We start from the raw sequence: 17,070 nt of genomic DNA on the forward strand, positions 1-17,070 counted from the left end.
AATTAGGTGCATGTGCTACTGCATAAACACTGTTGGTGAGGCCTCTTGCTATTTTAACACTGTTTACTGCTACTTACGTGAGCTGGGATTCCCAGCCTGAAGATAGGCATTACTCAGATATGCAAATAGAAGAAAGATCCAGACCTGGAGAATTACATTTGTTATGAAACGTACAATGAATGATGTATGATGTTCACCTTAAACTGCCAAGAAAACTACTATGAAAAAGATGGTAAGCCTATAACTAGGATTTATTGTTTAAACACACTTAACCATTGGGTGGTACTGCCTGATTCTGGTCTTGATCGTCTCAAAGCCCCAACACAGGTTAAGAACCAGTTCTGCTGGGTTGCGACATGCAAGCACATTCTTAGGTTGTCTCTGTGAAAGTGGAAGTTCAGCTAGTGTAAATGTGTAGGCTCATAAGGGATCTGACACGCTGAATAGTGTGATTGAAGTTGGAGAGATGTATCTTAGCTTTATGCTCTGTATTAATAAATGGATGGTTGAGCAGAAATGACTGAAACTTAGCATGTGGCCTGAGATGTTGGCTATAGTCCATAGGTGATGTGGCCCACTGTGTATAGGCCATGGAGTGATTTAGTAGTATGAGACTACAGAGGAAGGCTTTGTCTTGTTTGTTTTCCAGGTAAAAAAATGCTCCTCAAATAAGGAGCATGTCAATGTTTGGGTACTGATTTAGCAAAATAGCTTGGTAGCGATTTTCTTTAATAAGATCTGATCACAATCTTTCAAGAAAAAGGCAGCTTTAAGCCTTGAGCAAACTGTTTAAAGTTACCTTGACTGTGCTTTCATTATCTCTAATGAGCTTCCTCTTCTCCTCTTCAAACTTGTTAATGGTGTCTTGGAGACGTCTTTCTGAACACAGCTGCTGCCGGCTGCCCTCCTCTCTCAAGGTGGCAACAGTGGATTGCAGCTCAGCGATGACCTGATGGAGAGGAATGAAACAAGAGGTTCAAATGTCTATGGAATACTCATCCTCGACAGGCTAATCAACTTGCTTAGAAGATGTGGTTTGCTTTCCACTGACCCGAAGCTTGAGATGAAATAATGCTCTCCCAGCCAATCAGAATGCCCCTCACAATATTTTCTGCTGTGGTATAGTTCTTTCAAGGAAACTATTATTCCCTAAGTTGACAATACTTTGCAAATTCATTAGGCAAAAGCACCCAGATTTTTCAAAATAAAAAACTGAAAAACTTTTCTAAATAATTGCTGCTAACAGTGAGTGTTCCATTATCAGCAGTGAACATCGCAGAGGGCATTATCATTGAGGTTTTTGGCCTTGATATGCAACAGTGTCTTCACTTGGGATGCATAATTTAAGCAGCAGGGATTTTTCACATTAGGATACTCTCTCCATTGTGATCCGGAAATGTTCGATGGCCCCCAGTACCTTATCTAATTTTCACCGACATGGTTAGGACAGATGACGCCTCTTTGTCTCTCTTATACTCTAATGTATTGCGGGCCTGGCCAAATACAAGCCTAGGTCTGTCCCGCAAGTGGCTTTTGCAGGATCTGTGTATGCGGAGGGGTCTAGTGTCTATCTGTCATGTTCTGTTTGTGATATGAATATGTTCAACTCTTAGTTGCATATGTATCAAAAATTTGGTGCAAGCATATGTTGTCGTCCTCGTGTCAATGCACTAAGCACTTTATCTTCTTTTGTAAATTTTATACCCCTCAGAGTAGGCAGTTAATCCGCCCATTACTATTAATAGCAGGGATTAGAGCTCATGAATTGGCAATGGATTATTTACTCTCCCTAGGAACTACTGAGATTATATATGGTATTTTAAATTATCTTTTTACTGTTTTTAAGAATCGTAGCAAATACTAGGTATCTCTATTAATCTGTATTTTATTGTTTATGTCTATCTGTATTTTTGTTAATGAAACTGTATGTATGCATTTTTTATGCCTCTTTTTGAGTCGAATAAAGTATATATTGATTGATGTGGCAAATGCATGCCTTCATAATGATGCAGTAAATGCAGGGGCAAGAGAACAACCTAATTCTACTAGTACTCACTTTTGTCCTACTTATCTGTTCATGAAAGGCAAACAAAACCTAAACTTTCATATTCCAATCAGTGCCTACTTTTAGCTGCATCTTTCTATCACATTATAGGCTGTGAACAATATGTTGGTTTCTCTAGATGTATGTCTTATTTTGTTGCCCAACCGCATTTTACATTAATCACTTAGACTCTAAGTGCTCCAAGCTGTCAGACAACAAGGGCCCATCCGAATTGAAGATAAGCTCGTCATGATTTTCCCAGGCTATTCTCGGGCAGTACAGCGCCAACGATCATAGTTCCTATAAGTAAAGTGGCAACTCCGCCAGGAAGGCATCCAATATTCGCTTTTATTTCCAGTACGACTCAAGATCATGCATGATGGGTCCACTACATTTTTCACAGATACTGCGGCAGCCTATAACTCGATGGCACAAAACTACCAAAACCGTCCACAACCCAACTCCAAAACGTAGTGAACAATCCCAAATACCCAAAAGCAGACGCTGCCGTCCCAAGAAACTCAGCAAGCCCTTCAAGCCCAGAACTTTCACCCAGATCGCGAGATCCCCAGGCCTGGAGCAAATCATAGCTGAGCACTGGAAAGCTCTATAGGCAGCAGTGGAACTCGGGCGGCAATCTACGGAAACAGATGAAAATAGAGGTCCACACATCTTCACCTCGGAAGAAGAAGACAGCGACGCATCCGAATCCCTACCGGGCTCAGTGACCCCTCCGCTGGTAACACTACAAAACTGCAGACACACTTATAGAACTGTGCCCGCTACTGGACATATGCTTGCACCAAATTTTTGATACATATGCAACTAAGAGTTGAACATATTCATATCACAAACAGAACATGACAGATAGACACTAGACCCCTCCGCATACACAGATCCTGCAAAAGCCACTTGCGGGACAGACCTAGGCTTGTATTTGGCCAGGCCCGCAATACATTAGAGTATAAGAGAGACAAAGAGGCGTCATCTGTCCTAACCATGTCGGTGAAAATTAGATAAGATACTGGGGGCCATCGAACATTTCCGGATCACAATGGAAGAAAGGTTTGGCACCCTCGCTATAGACCTCAGAATATTAAGGGATGACCACCACAAACTGGCGGACAAAGTAGCAGACAGAGAGAAGACGACTGCTGCCCTGCAGCCCATTGCATAAAAGCAACAAGAACCGTTACAAACAATGCAAACTCGAGTGGCGGCCCTGGAGGAACGTACAGATGAACTAGGAGTTGAACATATTCATATCACAAACAGAACATGACAGATAGACACTAGACCCTTCCGCATACACAGATCCTGCAAAAGCCACTTGCGGGACAGACCTAGGCTTGTATTTGGCCAGGCCCGCAATACATTAGAGTATAAGAGACATGCACAGTTTAGATGCATTGCTCATTGCGGTAAGTCCCAAGTATTGGGAAGATTTCCCACCCAGTTACAATTCCCACATTTGTCATTCACCCGCACACTGAATGTATGCTATAAGGTGGAAGAGCGTAGTATATCCATGCATGGCTCCTTAGACAGGAAAGGGGAGGCGCCTGCTCACACCCCCTCTCCCCTCTCCAGTGACGTTCAGGTCACACTCCTCATAATCCCTAATGACACATAAAGGCAATATCAGCGTCCTCACACTTGATGTGCATGGCATGCACACAGCCCTCAAGAGATATGCGGTATATGCTTCCATTAAAAGACAGAATGCACAAATAGCACTGCTCCAAGCAACACATTTAACAGCAGGAAAGCTTACCAAACTGCATAAAAGATGGCGGGGCACAGTCTGTGCAACCATGTACTCAGCATTTACATGAGGAGCACTGGCTAAGACCAGGGACCCCGTTCCAAGAGCTGCGCAGAACGATTGATATGGAAGGTCGCTCTGCCCTCCTGGAGGGACTACTAGACGGTCGGTCCATCCTGATAGGCAGTATTTATGCGCCAAACACGGAACAGAGGAAATACTTGTACTCTCTATCCCACACTCTGGACCAGTATACTATGTCCCCTAGGATATTAGGGGAGGACTATAATTGTGTACAGGGCTTAAGTCTGGACAGATTACATCCACCACACCCAGTATCCCCGACCACTGCTACAAGCAAAATGATTTAACGCCTGGATTGATCATTGGGCTCTAGAAGATGCATGGCGTAGTAAGTACCCCACAACCAAACTATACTCATTTCACTCTATCCCACACAATCTCAGGGTTCATCCAGACCGATTCTCATGGTCCAAGACAAAGACTATCTAGGACGAATTCTGTTCGACCATGACGCACACACGCTCACTCTAACTTGGCAACAACCACGGTCGCTGGTCCCCACCTGGCGACTACATCGTGAATGCCTAGAGGATCAGGTATACAGACATGAACAACAAACACACATTCAGAACTAATTCCTGGAAAATACCAAGATAGCCACCATGAGAACACTGGAATGGGACGCATTTAAGGTTGTAATAAGGGAGACATGTATCTGACAAATCTCAGGAGTACGTAAGACTCTAGAACGACATGTAGTAGAGGAAGACAGGAGGTTGGCAACATTGTCACAGGTGGTGGACAATAATGGGGCAAAACTGGCTCAGTTAGTGGATGCTAAAACCGCATACGCAGGGGTGCTAGCAGACCTCAGGCGATACAACTTTAAAGCATACGCACCTAAGAGACACAGGGAAGGAGAAAGAACAGGCACATTGCTAGCGTGGTTGATACGGCAGGACACTGCCTCGTGTCCCATAAACAAAGTGACAAATGCAGCGGGGACGACAGTCCACTCCCAAACGGACGTTATGCAAGCATTCTACACTTATTATGCAGGCTTATACACGCCCCTAGGTGGACAGATCCCAATGCGGTGGACAAAATCCTTGATCGTCTATGGGAAGAGGGCAGGCAATGGGGTATTCAGCTGGGAGGAAAAATTCATAGCATATTACTGTATGCAGATGATCTGCTACTCTATGTGCAAGACATCACTTCTGACCTCACCCCCATCTCTGCGGCACTGGCGGTGTTCGAGACAGTGGCTGGCCTCAGAGTTAATTAGGCGAAATCCGCAATATACCCACTTTCCACAGATCTCCCTCTGCACGAAGTGCACATCGGAGGAGTCACTCTTGCATGGAGTGAATGCGCTTCACGTTTCTAGACGTTCACTTATACCGCTCCCCGCGGGACATATAAGAGGGCAATCACCGTAAAGCGTTAGCAGGCGCCCAGTCCTCAGTAAATTTCTGGAGGTCCCTACCCCTGTCCCCCATAGGTCAAATAATGGTGGCTAAAATGGGGTTAGTCCCGTGTTTGCTCTATTTCTTTGCCAATCTCCCGGTAGTCCCTCCTCTCTCCTTTTTTCCAAGAGCTTGACGCTCTCCTGTGCACCCTAATCTGGGACAGCGGGCGCAGGCGAGTAGCCCTACCAAAATGCAGCTGCCGATAGATCGAGGAGGCCTTCAAGTCCTGTCATACGAAGCATGCTTTTTGGCAGCCCAGCTTCAGTGGATTTCGCGTGGCCAGTGGGATGCTTCTTAGGGGATTCAAATACAGACACAGGATCAATATCCATTCCAGCACTTAGGCGTGTGTTACTGCTAGGATCCAGACCAAGAGCAACTCGCCCATTGCTGGTGACAGTGGCACATACCTGCATGCAATATATTCAATGAATGTCACTTGAGACTCCGCTTTATAAGCCATTACTACCATTAGTAGCGCTCCCTCGAGACCGTGAACACTATACTGCACGAGCCCTCCAAGTCTGGACAGACCACCCACTCACAGAGATAGGCTCTCTGTTTGCAGATGGTCACCTACTTACCTTTGATGAGGTAGTAGACGTGACAGACCTCCCCAGAGGCCAGTCCGTCCTATATGGGCAACTGGTGGCAGACTGCCGTCGAACCTGGCAAACAATTGATAGAGAACCGGCAAAGTATCCGGTCCTCCATACCATTCTGCAGATGGGTCCTGGACGCCATTTAGTGACGCCATATAGTGATTGGCCATTCGAGACCTAAAAGCGGTATCTCTTTCCCCCCTGCTGGAAAAATGGGAAGAGGAGCTCCAGAGGCCACTGCATGACAGAGAGTGGGAACAAGCGTTGGAATACCCAAAAAAGTGTTCCGTAACTCCCATTTTAAAAACATAACTTTTTTCATACTGCACCATGCATACTTGACACCAGAGCATCTGCAACAATATTATCCGAACACGCAATTTGCATGCCCTAGGTAACACACCTCCAATGCGAATTTATTTCACATTTTGTGGGACTGCATAATAATACACACCTACTGAAACACAATTCATAACACGCTATGTGAAATAACAGGGCTCACAGATCTTGCCACCTGGGATGCCTGCGCTTTGGGCATATTGAAGCACCGCATGTTTCGCGTCCCTGGCCCTCCTATTAGTTAAAAGGGGAATTGCCATGCACTGGAGAACCCCTACAGGACCTCCATTGGCAGCCTGGATAGGAGCGGTAGTTAAATGGGGAGCACTGGAAGCAGATGCTCTACGATATGAGGAAACCAGTGGCATACGTAAGCGCCATATCCCTATGCAATGGACGACACTCCTACATACCTTTAAACACACATTAGCGCACACAAGATTACCCTTGCCATCATCACATCCCCAGCCGGCCACATCAGCTGCACCTACCTCTGAACATGAGTACGAGTACCCGCCAAGTAGATACAGCACACATGACAAGAGCGAGTAAAGCCCAGGAGCAGCCCCCCACCAAATCCCGTTGACACTCAACCCTGGTGTGCCCCCCAGCTAGGATAAATATAAACTCTCAGTATCGCTCTTCCATGCCCGTTATCCTACACCTTTCATACATTCAGTGTGATCCCAGTTCAGTTCAACTCCCCTAGGTTACTACGGTTGCACTACAGTTTAGTGCAACCGTAGTAAGCCATGACATGTACATTTTTAGGCGAGGTTGTACAGACTTAAAGTAATATAACCACAGAGGACATATAGTTTTAGGGGAGACCATAATTCATGACTGGAGGTCAGTGTCCTACAACCCTGGTATGCCCAGGAGCTGGGAGGAATACGCCCTTGTTATATGCTCCCTAGCCCCAGCAATATGTTGAGAACCTCCTACTATCATGTGCACAGCCTCTTGTGTCTTTTTGTAATTTGCCCTGACTGTAGCCAGGTCATTAAGGAACAGCAGAAACACTGAGCTGAGGAGAGCCGAGATCTTCCTCACCGTCACTCTCAATCTCGCCTTTTGCACTATCCCCCCATTCTAGCCTCTTCTTCCCCTTACTTTGTCAATATAGCTAACATATACCTATGGCTGTGTTGTGTGGGGATTGATAGAAGGACGAGGACAGTCACCCCAATACACTTACAATCTGCATGCTCTCCAATGGGATTGGGAAGGACACAAAAAGCTTTGAGATCATGTGCAATCAAATCCTAACTCCAATAATGCCAGGAACAGGTTAATAGTGGTCATCTCTAGGCACATGGCCTGCCGGAGGTCTTCCTGGTTAGTGGGAAACATCAGTAGAAACATGAGTGTTGGGACGGTGCACGATATGGCCTACCCATAAAAAAAGAGTGCAGTGGAGCAACTCCTTCCGTGGGTGAGGATTAGGAAAAGGAAAGAGGGCTGCCTCCCACGCCCTGGCACCACAGTTATTCCAACCACTTCTGAGCAAGGTCTGAAAAAAGTTTAAGCAAAGTAGTCTAGGCAGCGTTTAGACATCATCGCATAATAATGTTTAGAGCAAATATTGGCATATTTGTATTAAGACAGGTGAATTACAATGGCGGAATGTCTTGTGAGAGGAAAATAAACTACGCCCAATCAGAGGGAAATTAGAAACTCTGACGTATAATAAGGGAGATAAAGATTACACACGTCCAAGCACAGATTTTTCTGCTGACAATGAAAGGAGAAACACATGGTAGAATGTAGAAATCTCCTGAACCTGAGCTTTTTGGAATGCATCTCTAGCGCAGCATTCTTTAATATTTTAGGCCATACAATGAAGAACATCTGTGGTTTGCAAGGAGATGAAAGAAAGTTACCATATCCCATTCGTTTGGATGCTGGCGCTACCATTGTGTTTCTTCCCTCTTGCTTAGGATAAATAAGTACTTGTCCATAGTACAAAAATGAGAAGAGCAGTAATTAGATCTATTGCCAGGTCTCTTGGCAAGATCTTCTCTCCAGGCCTAAGCCAAAAAGCACTAAAGTCACAGGGCTGTGGAACATCACTATACTAGCTCTAAGTCATGTAACACAAGTAGGACTGGTGCTTTTCTGTTATTTACGCAAAGTGAAATTCTACCGACTCCTTCCCTTGCAACAGGACGGGCCACATGCCTCATCTTCGCTTGTGGCATGTAATGTTAGGTGGCCACCTACCTGCGAAGGGATCACATTCACCACTTACTGAAAAAAATCTAACAAGGCAGACACCGGCCTTGGGTTGATTGTATTCCCTTCTGCAGGGTCTCGCCTGGCAGTCCAGGGTAGGAAATATTTTATCCTTTTTGTATTATACAAACGGTACAATAGTGTCAAATCAGTTTGAGACATAATTTCCCAGGTGCAAAAGCCATTTACTCATTACTTACTATAAAAGAATCATATAGTGCAAATACTTGTGTTTTGTTTTTAAACAGTAGAACGTTTTTTTGTGCCCCAGCAATCCATACTTATCACATAATTGTAAACAAAAGTGCATTTATATATTTTTTATTGATTTATTTTTAGGCTTTCTGAAGCGCGAATCAGGCCCAATAAGAAGTCACTTCACTCAAATGATGGCCCTTAAATAACTAGGCTGGATGTTACAGATAGCTACCAGGTGAGGCCAAAAAACAGGCTGCTGCATTCTAACCTTGCTGAAATTCACTCACGGGCTTCTAAGTAACACTAGCTGCACCATGTTATCAAAACGAAATCTCAGTCTGCAGTAAATTCTAGACTGATTCATATTTACCACATTCTGTTGAAGTGTAGGGTGGGCAATCCCTACCACGGGGCAGGGGGATAGCAAGTATGATCCCTGTTGCTTTTGACACTGGGGGCCAATATTGCAGCACTGGCCCTCAGTAACAAAACCAGCCGCCACCGCTGCAAAACCGGTCCCCCACCCTTCCAGCCTGCCGGGGAAATACCCGATGCCCGCTACGGCCAGTCCGGCCCTGTGTTCGACCCCGATCCTCATTTCAACATTCTGTGGTTCCCAATACCTTTACCTAATCTGGTGTTTTTGCTGTTCTATTCCCTTCTTGAATGAAGTGGTCCACTCAAGGTATATTTCCTAACGTGTGTGACTACCATCTACATGTCCTGGCCGTGAAGAACCTAACACTAGATGGCAGCTAATAGTTGTGGGGTATAGGTATTTTTACATGCACCCCAAGCTGGTATATTTTCTACATGCTCTGCCGGGTAAATCCATATAGGGTGACATGTCTTGGACTCCCATAACTTCCCCTGGGTCTAAGAGGTGTTTGAGGAGTGCTTGTGTACACGAGGAGCAAAACTCACATGTATGAGGCTACCCTTGCATTTATATACTTTACTTTTGAACGGGAGGTGCGTGGGCATATACTGGGACTCTCTGCACCTGTCAGAGCCCAAAAGAGGCCAGGCTGGGCCACCCCCTTAACGTCTGTAATTTAATTGTGCTTCTAACTGGATGACATGGGCAAAAGAAAATCAAAGGTTACAGGTATTAAGGAATTAATGTGCTCTATTGCGAAATTTCCCCTAAGTGTTATGTGGGACACAAACCATTGTATCAACTCTGTGGAGGAAAGGCTGTGTCTTGTTAAAAGATCAATGCGAACCCAATGGCAGCTCAACGTTGAGCCGACCACGGACCTTGAAGGCCCCCATTCCAGCATTATTATTTTGCCTGACCCAATGGCAGCAAGAGCCCCTAGGAAGAGGATCAACTCCAGTGCTTCTAACGCAATCCTCACAATTGACATATTGGATGTTAACAGCATAAAAACAGCATGTGATTTGTCTGATTTGCCACCAGCTAAAAAGAACAAGCATTGGCATAGCCAATAGGTCTCGCCTTTGGGACCTTATAAACGTTTGGCAAGAGCTAGGCTGACTCTAGGCTCGACCTAAAAAGCCAGTTCATTAGTGAAACACGTATGGTGCAGCAAAACAAGGCCATGCATAGGAGTTGGCCGAAAACCTGCCACGCGGCGAGTTTTAAGGGAAAAGACACAGTAGAAATTCTTTTAAACGTTGAATGATAGAGTGAGAATGTTTATTTGAAATTAATAATGAAAGATTTTGTTCTACTTTGCAGTTTCGTCCAACGGAGCGGAAGATCCAGTTTGACAACATGCCTGTTTAATTGATCAAACACAGCGTTCCTGATACTCCGGGGCAGGGTTTTAAGCAGGCCTGGTCCTGCCAATGCTCAGTAATCTGCAGTTTTTAAAAGTAGGTGCTGAGACGGGTCCCTATCGTGCTGCCCTACTGCTAACTGCCATGCAGGAGGAGGATATATACATCAGACTGCCGCAATTGCCTGTTCAGTGAAGAAGTCACATTGTCCTAAAAAGAGAGTGAACCTTTTCCTCTCCTAAGGGAGGAATTAGTGCTCGTTTGCCTCCATCACCTCCCCACAACAGCTGCTGCCTGTCTGCTGAGAGGCTGTGTGAGTTGGAGGGCAGCACAAAGAAACACATACAGCGCTATCGGCAGGACGCCGATGACCAAGGCACTTTGGCATATCAAGGTATGAGGAGGCCCACAACATGCCATACCCCCTATCTAATGAGGCACCAGTAAGCTGCCCCTACCTGCCACCATCTCCCCCGGGTAAAGGAGGAGCGCCAATGTAATGAGGTCATGCAAAACACCACGAGGCCCACATGTAGTCAGAGGTACGACCGGCGTACAGATCTTCTGGCAGCAGTCGATTGCGGCACCCCACCAGCAGGGTAAAAGACCGAGGTCGCACCAGCATTGAATAAAACCGCGCCGCGGAATCTCCAGTACCTGTTGGACCTCAGCATCAGGGAGACTGCCCTGGTCTGGGAGGAGTAGTGGCTGCAGCACCACGAAGCAGTCACTCAATTCAACCCACCCAGCCATGGTGACAGTGACTTGCAAAGAGGCAGTCCCCGACAGAGTTTAAAACACCTTTGTAAATACAAGCTGCCCTGCCGCCCGGCATATCAGAGAGCCTGCAGCGCCCCTCGCCCTCAATCTAGGCAGTTAAAAACACAAAGACAGTGAGAGAGGCCCGCCGCGCTGTCACACATTGCCTGCAGCAGCAGAACCAGCAGGCAAGTGGGGTCCGGGCATGAAGCTCCAGGCTCATGCCTCTGCCCGGAACGGCTGAGACTAGAAGACTGTCAAATGTAAAAGTAAAAACTAACATGAACTGTAGCCACATTGCCCCCGCACAAACTCACCAGATGTATTTAGTGGCATGTAAAGTTCCCCGTCTCCCATGCTATAGTGGAGACCATGGCTGTAAGTGAAAGCAGAGACTGCCGGGGAGATCGCTGCACGCCCCCTAGTGAAAGTTTGCTACCATCACACTCAGGACGAGAACGCTGCATGCCCCATAGCAGTTGTCTGCAGCCTCCGCAGAGGAGGCATTGTGCGCCCCTAGCATGAGGAGGAGAAGAGATACTCCTGCCATGTGGCAAGCTCACAGCACCACCTGGGGCCGGTCGCCAAATTAAAAAAAACATAAAAACAGGCCCCATTGTAAGTATCGCAGCACCCAAGCACATTATTCAAATAACAAAAAAACAAATTATGAATTATTTGTTTACTCCATGCGATTTCTTCATGAAAAGCGTGCGCTTGCAATATATGCACAAGGACAAAAATCATGGAAGCAGAAAACAAACGCAGCCGCGAAAGTGAAAGCGACCGAGCTGTGTTAATTAGTAACATGATCCACAACACCAAGGGAGGAATGCTGCTGCCACCCTGAGCACCGCTGCTCGCTCCCGAGACCCTAATGCCATGGGAGGTCACGTTTAGAGAAAAGGCGGAACATGCATCCTTCTTTGGCCATTTGCGTGCTTTCGTTATTGAAAGCCACACGCAAAAGCCAATGGAATATGTGGGAGTTGCCAGACCCACACGGAAAAGTCCCGGAGAAGTTTGGAGTGCTCACAAGAAGCCTCCCATAAAGCAGCGCATGCGCGCTGCGCTAGGCTCGACCTAAAAAGGACTCAGTACGTTATGTGCAGCCAAACGATAAAGCCATGGGTAACACCAATCCCATTGCCAATAGTGCTGATGATAAAGGAAAACCTGGGGGGATTGAATCCTCAATACTTGTCACTCAGTTGGCTAGATTGGAGAGCCAGGTTGTAAAGCGATTTGAGTCTTTTGGAAAGGGAGACTAAAAGTTATTGAGAAAACTAGCTTGGAAAAACACAATACTGATCATTCACCAAAGACAGATCACATCAAAGATGCCTCCACTTCTACTCCATGTGACTTGCAACTTCCTGGCTCTCGCATTGACGCCTGCGGTTTAATAGATCACACTTAAGCCAGAAGACTACGTCACAACAAGTCCTGCATTGTACCCCTTGCCCCTTTATCTAATTTCAACGGCACCTCTGCCAATGTGCCTTTGACACTGGAGAAAACATCGACTCCCCTTTGTTTGACCTCCTGAAGCAACTTCTTTAGTTATTGTACTCAAAGATGTTCCATCTTTAAGGCCATCACAGAGCGAAGAATGAGGTCAACTGATAAACAAATGTGTTCATTGGGCTAATGAGAGACTTGGTGACTCGAGCCCTTTGTACGATGAAATGATTATGGCTAGAAGAGTTCCCTGGATTGGAATTGAGCACAAGTCTGACAAATAATCGCATTATATTAACTTCACAAGAGCACATCACAGGCATCCTTCTGAGGAGGTTTAATATGCCCTCTTAAGTTATAGCAAACTAAAGGAGCTTCCCTTGGGGTACTTTTCAAATCTAGTTACCAGTGGCATGACGCAGAATGATGCCCCCCCTCCCCCTCAGCAAAATGTGTTGATGGGTCTACGAGTCTCCCATATTTCATAGATATTCATTAGCCTTGGGCTGAAAGGGGGCTCCCTGAAGTACTGGGGGGTCTGCCTGAAGCTTTGGGGCCCCCCCTTGACCCGCAGAGGTCTGTGTTACACCCCTGCTAGTGAATGGCAAACTCCTAAAGTACTTGAAGCTGCTGAATTTCCCAGTTTACAAGTTTGTATTGGTTGCAAATATGCATGCCCCCTGGCCCAGCTGGATGTCATGACTGACGCACTGGTATTGTGCCATGAAGGTGTTTACTTCCTTGAAAACATACTGAAGGCAGTCTGACCCTGCAAATGCTCAATCTGACACATATCCGTCCCCGAATCTCTTACAATCGATGCTGGTGCAAGCATCATTTGCTTGCCGCCAGTTTCAAGGAAGGTTCTTTAACCCCTTACGTGCTCCCGTCGGCCTCCCTGGTGCTGGTAACGGCCAAAGGCCGTCGCAGCCCCGCACACTCTTTAGAACGCCCGTACCGTGGCGGTGTTGCCGCCGCGGTTACTTGATACAAGGAATGAAGCTGGGTTCAGGGCAGTCCATAGCAGGCATCGGGCAATCCCCCGGTGCGCCGCACGGTTGGGGGCCGGTTTTGGGCCCCTGGGGCCGTTTTTGTTACAGGGCCGGTTTTGCAGTTATGCTGCAAAACCGGCCCTGTACCAAAATAGGCCGAAAACTGGCCCCGGCAAAGAGCTCGGCGGCACCTCCAAAGCCCCACCCCCCCGCCTCCCAGTGGGGAGGGAGGGTGGGGGTGGCCGGCCAAGCACTTTGCCAGGGCCGGTTGTGGTTCCCAGTCCGGCCCTGGCTGGGTTAAATGCCAATAATGCTAAATGGATACAGTTCATCAAATGGCTAGAGTTAACTTCCATCAAGAAACTTGGGTCTTGGGCCCTTATTACATTGAAGGCTATACCTCGTACCACACTCTCGCTATTGCAACAAACTCGGGAACCGCTCGGGGGGAATTGCTCACTTTGGTCTCAGTAAACTTTTCAGGGAAAATCACTTGGTTTCACCTTCTCTATGAGTCCCCTCATTATCAATTCTTCTGAGTTTAGGGGAAAACGATAACATTTTTATAACAATACCACCAAACACTGATAGTATTCATTCCCTGTATCGGGAGATCGAAAGTTACTAACGTTAATAGTCAAAATTTTGATGTTCCAGTAGTTTGGGTTGGCGGTTTTAACATCCGTCTTTGTCATTCATCCTCAAACAGATCTTGTGGCTTTTTTAATCTATCGCCGCAGACTCGTTTTTCTCACGTTGCTCATGGAGAAGCTTTAAATCATCTACTTGCTAAACATTATTTGCATTTTGCCTTTGATATTACTTCTAGTGTTTTCTCCCAAAGGCCAACTTTTACTGGGAAGGACCATGCTAGCATTATAGATTTTATAGTTTTTTCAACTGATATTAATGGTTACAGCTACAAATTCGTTGTGCTTGACAAAGTATTTAGCAATCATAATTTGCTGTCAAATATATCTCGCTGGGGTTGTTCTGCTGTGCAAACATATGCTAAATTTGTCCCGCTAGTGGTTATATAAAATAAGGGAGTTTTAATTAAAAGGGGACATGTTGACAAGCACGACTTCCTATCCGGTTAGGCCCTGATTACGAGTGTAGGCGCTATTTAGCGCACCTGATAAATAAAGATACTACGGGGTATGTTATTTATCAAGTGCAATAAATACCGGCAGATTTGCTGTTTAATGCACCAATATCCGCATGGTACGGTAAATATCCTACACATGTTCCCTGTTAAATTTCGACAGGTTTAACTTGCTGAAATTTAATGAATTTAGAGGTATTTAATGCATCTGATAATCATCGGATACGATACATACCTTTTACATTGTAATTCCGATCTGTGCGTAAAAAATGGATAATTAGGCCCTAAGTGTATAAAAACATGGCCGAACTCATGTGATATCTGGACGGGGATGCAGAGAGTGGGGATACTGTTAAAACCTATGGTAGTTTGTGTAGGCGATTAGGGCAATGATGAGTGTCCTCCAACAACATTGCAAGGCAAGAATGGTCACATGGTTCGACCCACTCTGCTTTCATGCCTGTTGTGTCCTAATGTCCATCTTAAATAAGATACCTTGAAATATGAACGATGTGCAAACTTGCAGGATGGCCTAAAAGAAATTAGAGATGATGCCTGGGAATCAATGTTATCAGCAAGTACCTGAAGGACAATTGTGCATATTCGCAAAGCATTATTTTTCCTTTTTTAAGGATTCTACTGGCCTGGATATTTTGGTTCCCCCTTATATATGAGAGGCCACTTTTACCGAGGTTTACTCTACAAAACTGCACCTTTAAGTAAGTTTTTACTTTCAAGTAGATTTCCTACTTTTCGGAATTTACAAACTACACTTTTGAGTAACAACACTTTTGCAGTAAATTACACTTTTGTAATAAATACAGTACTACATGTGGCCAACCACTGGTATGGCAATACCCTCCTATAGAAATCAATGTTTAAAATAAATTAAATTATTTAAAATAGTCAAAAACAAATAGAAATATAAACTAATAATAAAAAATATCCTATTTTTTTAACATTAATTTATGAACATGTAGCCTGAAATGGCATTTGTTGTGCCCAAGTGGGGCCTTAATTTGGCTATGACGTTTCTAATGGGTACTCGGTTACAGCCCCAGCATAGTTGTCCCTTACAGTTGTTGACTTTACAAATTGTATTTTTCATGGTTATCACTTTAGCCAGATGGGTGAGTGAGTTGCAGGCTCTTAGCTCCCTTTCCCCTCTTTTTTCCGCGACAAATTGGCATCGTGAATCAGAGCTACATTCCTGCCAAAAGTGGTGACCCCTTTCTGTCCAGGTCAGTACATAACCCTTCCAACTTTTTACCAACTGACTCGTCCCACTAAGGAGGACGAGCCGCTGCACAGGCTGGATCCAAGGCTGTCAGTCAAAGACTATTTAAACTACACCGAGGACATAAGACTGGATACTGTGGTGCCAAAAAAAGGCAAAGCATTGCAGAAATGAACCCTTTCAATCTGGATCATCCTCTGTATCAAGACCTGCTATATTTTGACCAAAAAGGCCCATCCGGAGAAGGTCAGAGCCCATTCCACCAGGCTAAAGCGTTCCCATCGTGGAGATCTGCAGTGTGGTGACATGGGCATTCCTACACAGCTTCACCAAGCATCGCTGCCTGGATTCCAAAGTGTGCAGAAACGGTAACTTTGCTAGATCTGTTTTGCAGGATTTCCTTGTTGCCATCATCTATCAAACCTCCTCCGTGATCAAGGTATTGCTCTGAGTTGCTCTGGAATTTGTTTTACAGGTGAGGAATCTGAAGGTAGAAGTATCCATTAGAAGAAAAACGTACTCACCTGCAGGAATGATATTCCTGGTGGATATTCTATCTACCTGCAAATTACTCAACAACTTGCCTGCCTCCCTATTTGACAGATGTGCTATAGAGACAGTTAATAAAAGCCCAGTTTGTTTTTCGATGCAGCACTATTTTGTTAATGTCAGTCCGTCCACTCACCTTGCTTGGAAAACATGGAAGGAAACTGAAGGCTTTGAGCGGGTCGGGCATAATATGGTTTTGGTGATGGCACCTGACGCCACTTCTGGTGTCCTAATGTTGCCATTGTCCTCCTACTGGTGACTTGAGAGTTTTCAAGTATTCAGGATCAAAATATGCACAAAATAAAAGGGGGGAGTAGGATATGCCCTTACTTCGACCTCCTCAGGGTAGACCTCTTAACACGTAAAGAAGTAAGGATCAAGGAATAGCAGTGTGTTCGATAAGGTGTGGCAAACAACAATACTTTGTAAAAACTTCCCTCACTCACAATGAATTGTGGCATGCTTCATCATAGGGCTGCTATGACACCTCTGCCCAGACCAACGCTAGAGGTGGAGCAATAGGGTGGGGAAGACAATACAAA

General features: G+C 45.5%; 1 protein-coding gene across 3 annotated transcripts in view; it reads right to left on the bottom strand.

Moving 5' to 3' along the window:
- The window catches only part of CEP112 (centrosomal protein 112), a 2,313,552-nt gene that overhangs the window by 396,273 nt on the left and 1,900,209 nt on the right, over positions 1-17,070 (bottom strand). For all 3 annotated transcript variants that reach the window (XM_078654309.1, XM_078654310.1, XM_078654308.1), the window contains one exon: positions 800-949. In XM_078654309.1, the coding sequence (XP_078510435.1) occupies positions 800-949 (150 nt within the window). The remainder of the gene's footprint in view (positions 1-799; positions 950-17,070) is intronic.

Source organism: Lissotriton helveticus, chromosome 7 (genome assembly GCF_964261635.1).
Source record: "Lissotriton helveticus chromosome 7, aLisHel1.1, whole genome shotgun sequence".
In the NCBI taxonomy this organism is placed as follows: Eukaryota; Metazoa; Chordata; class Amphibia; order Caudata; family Salamandridae; genus Lissotriton; species Lissotriton helveticus.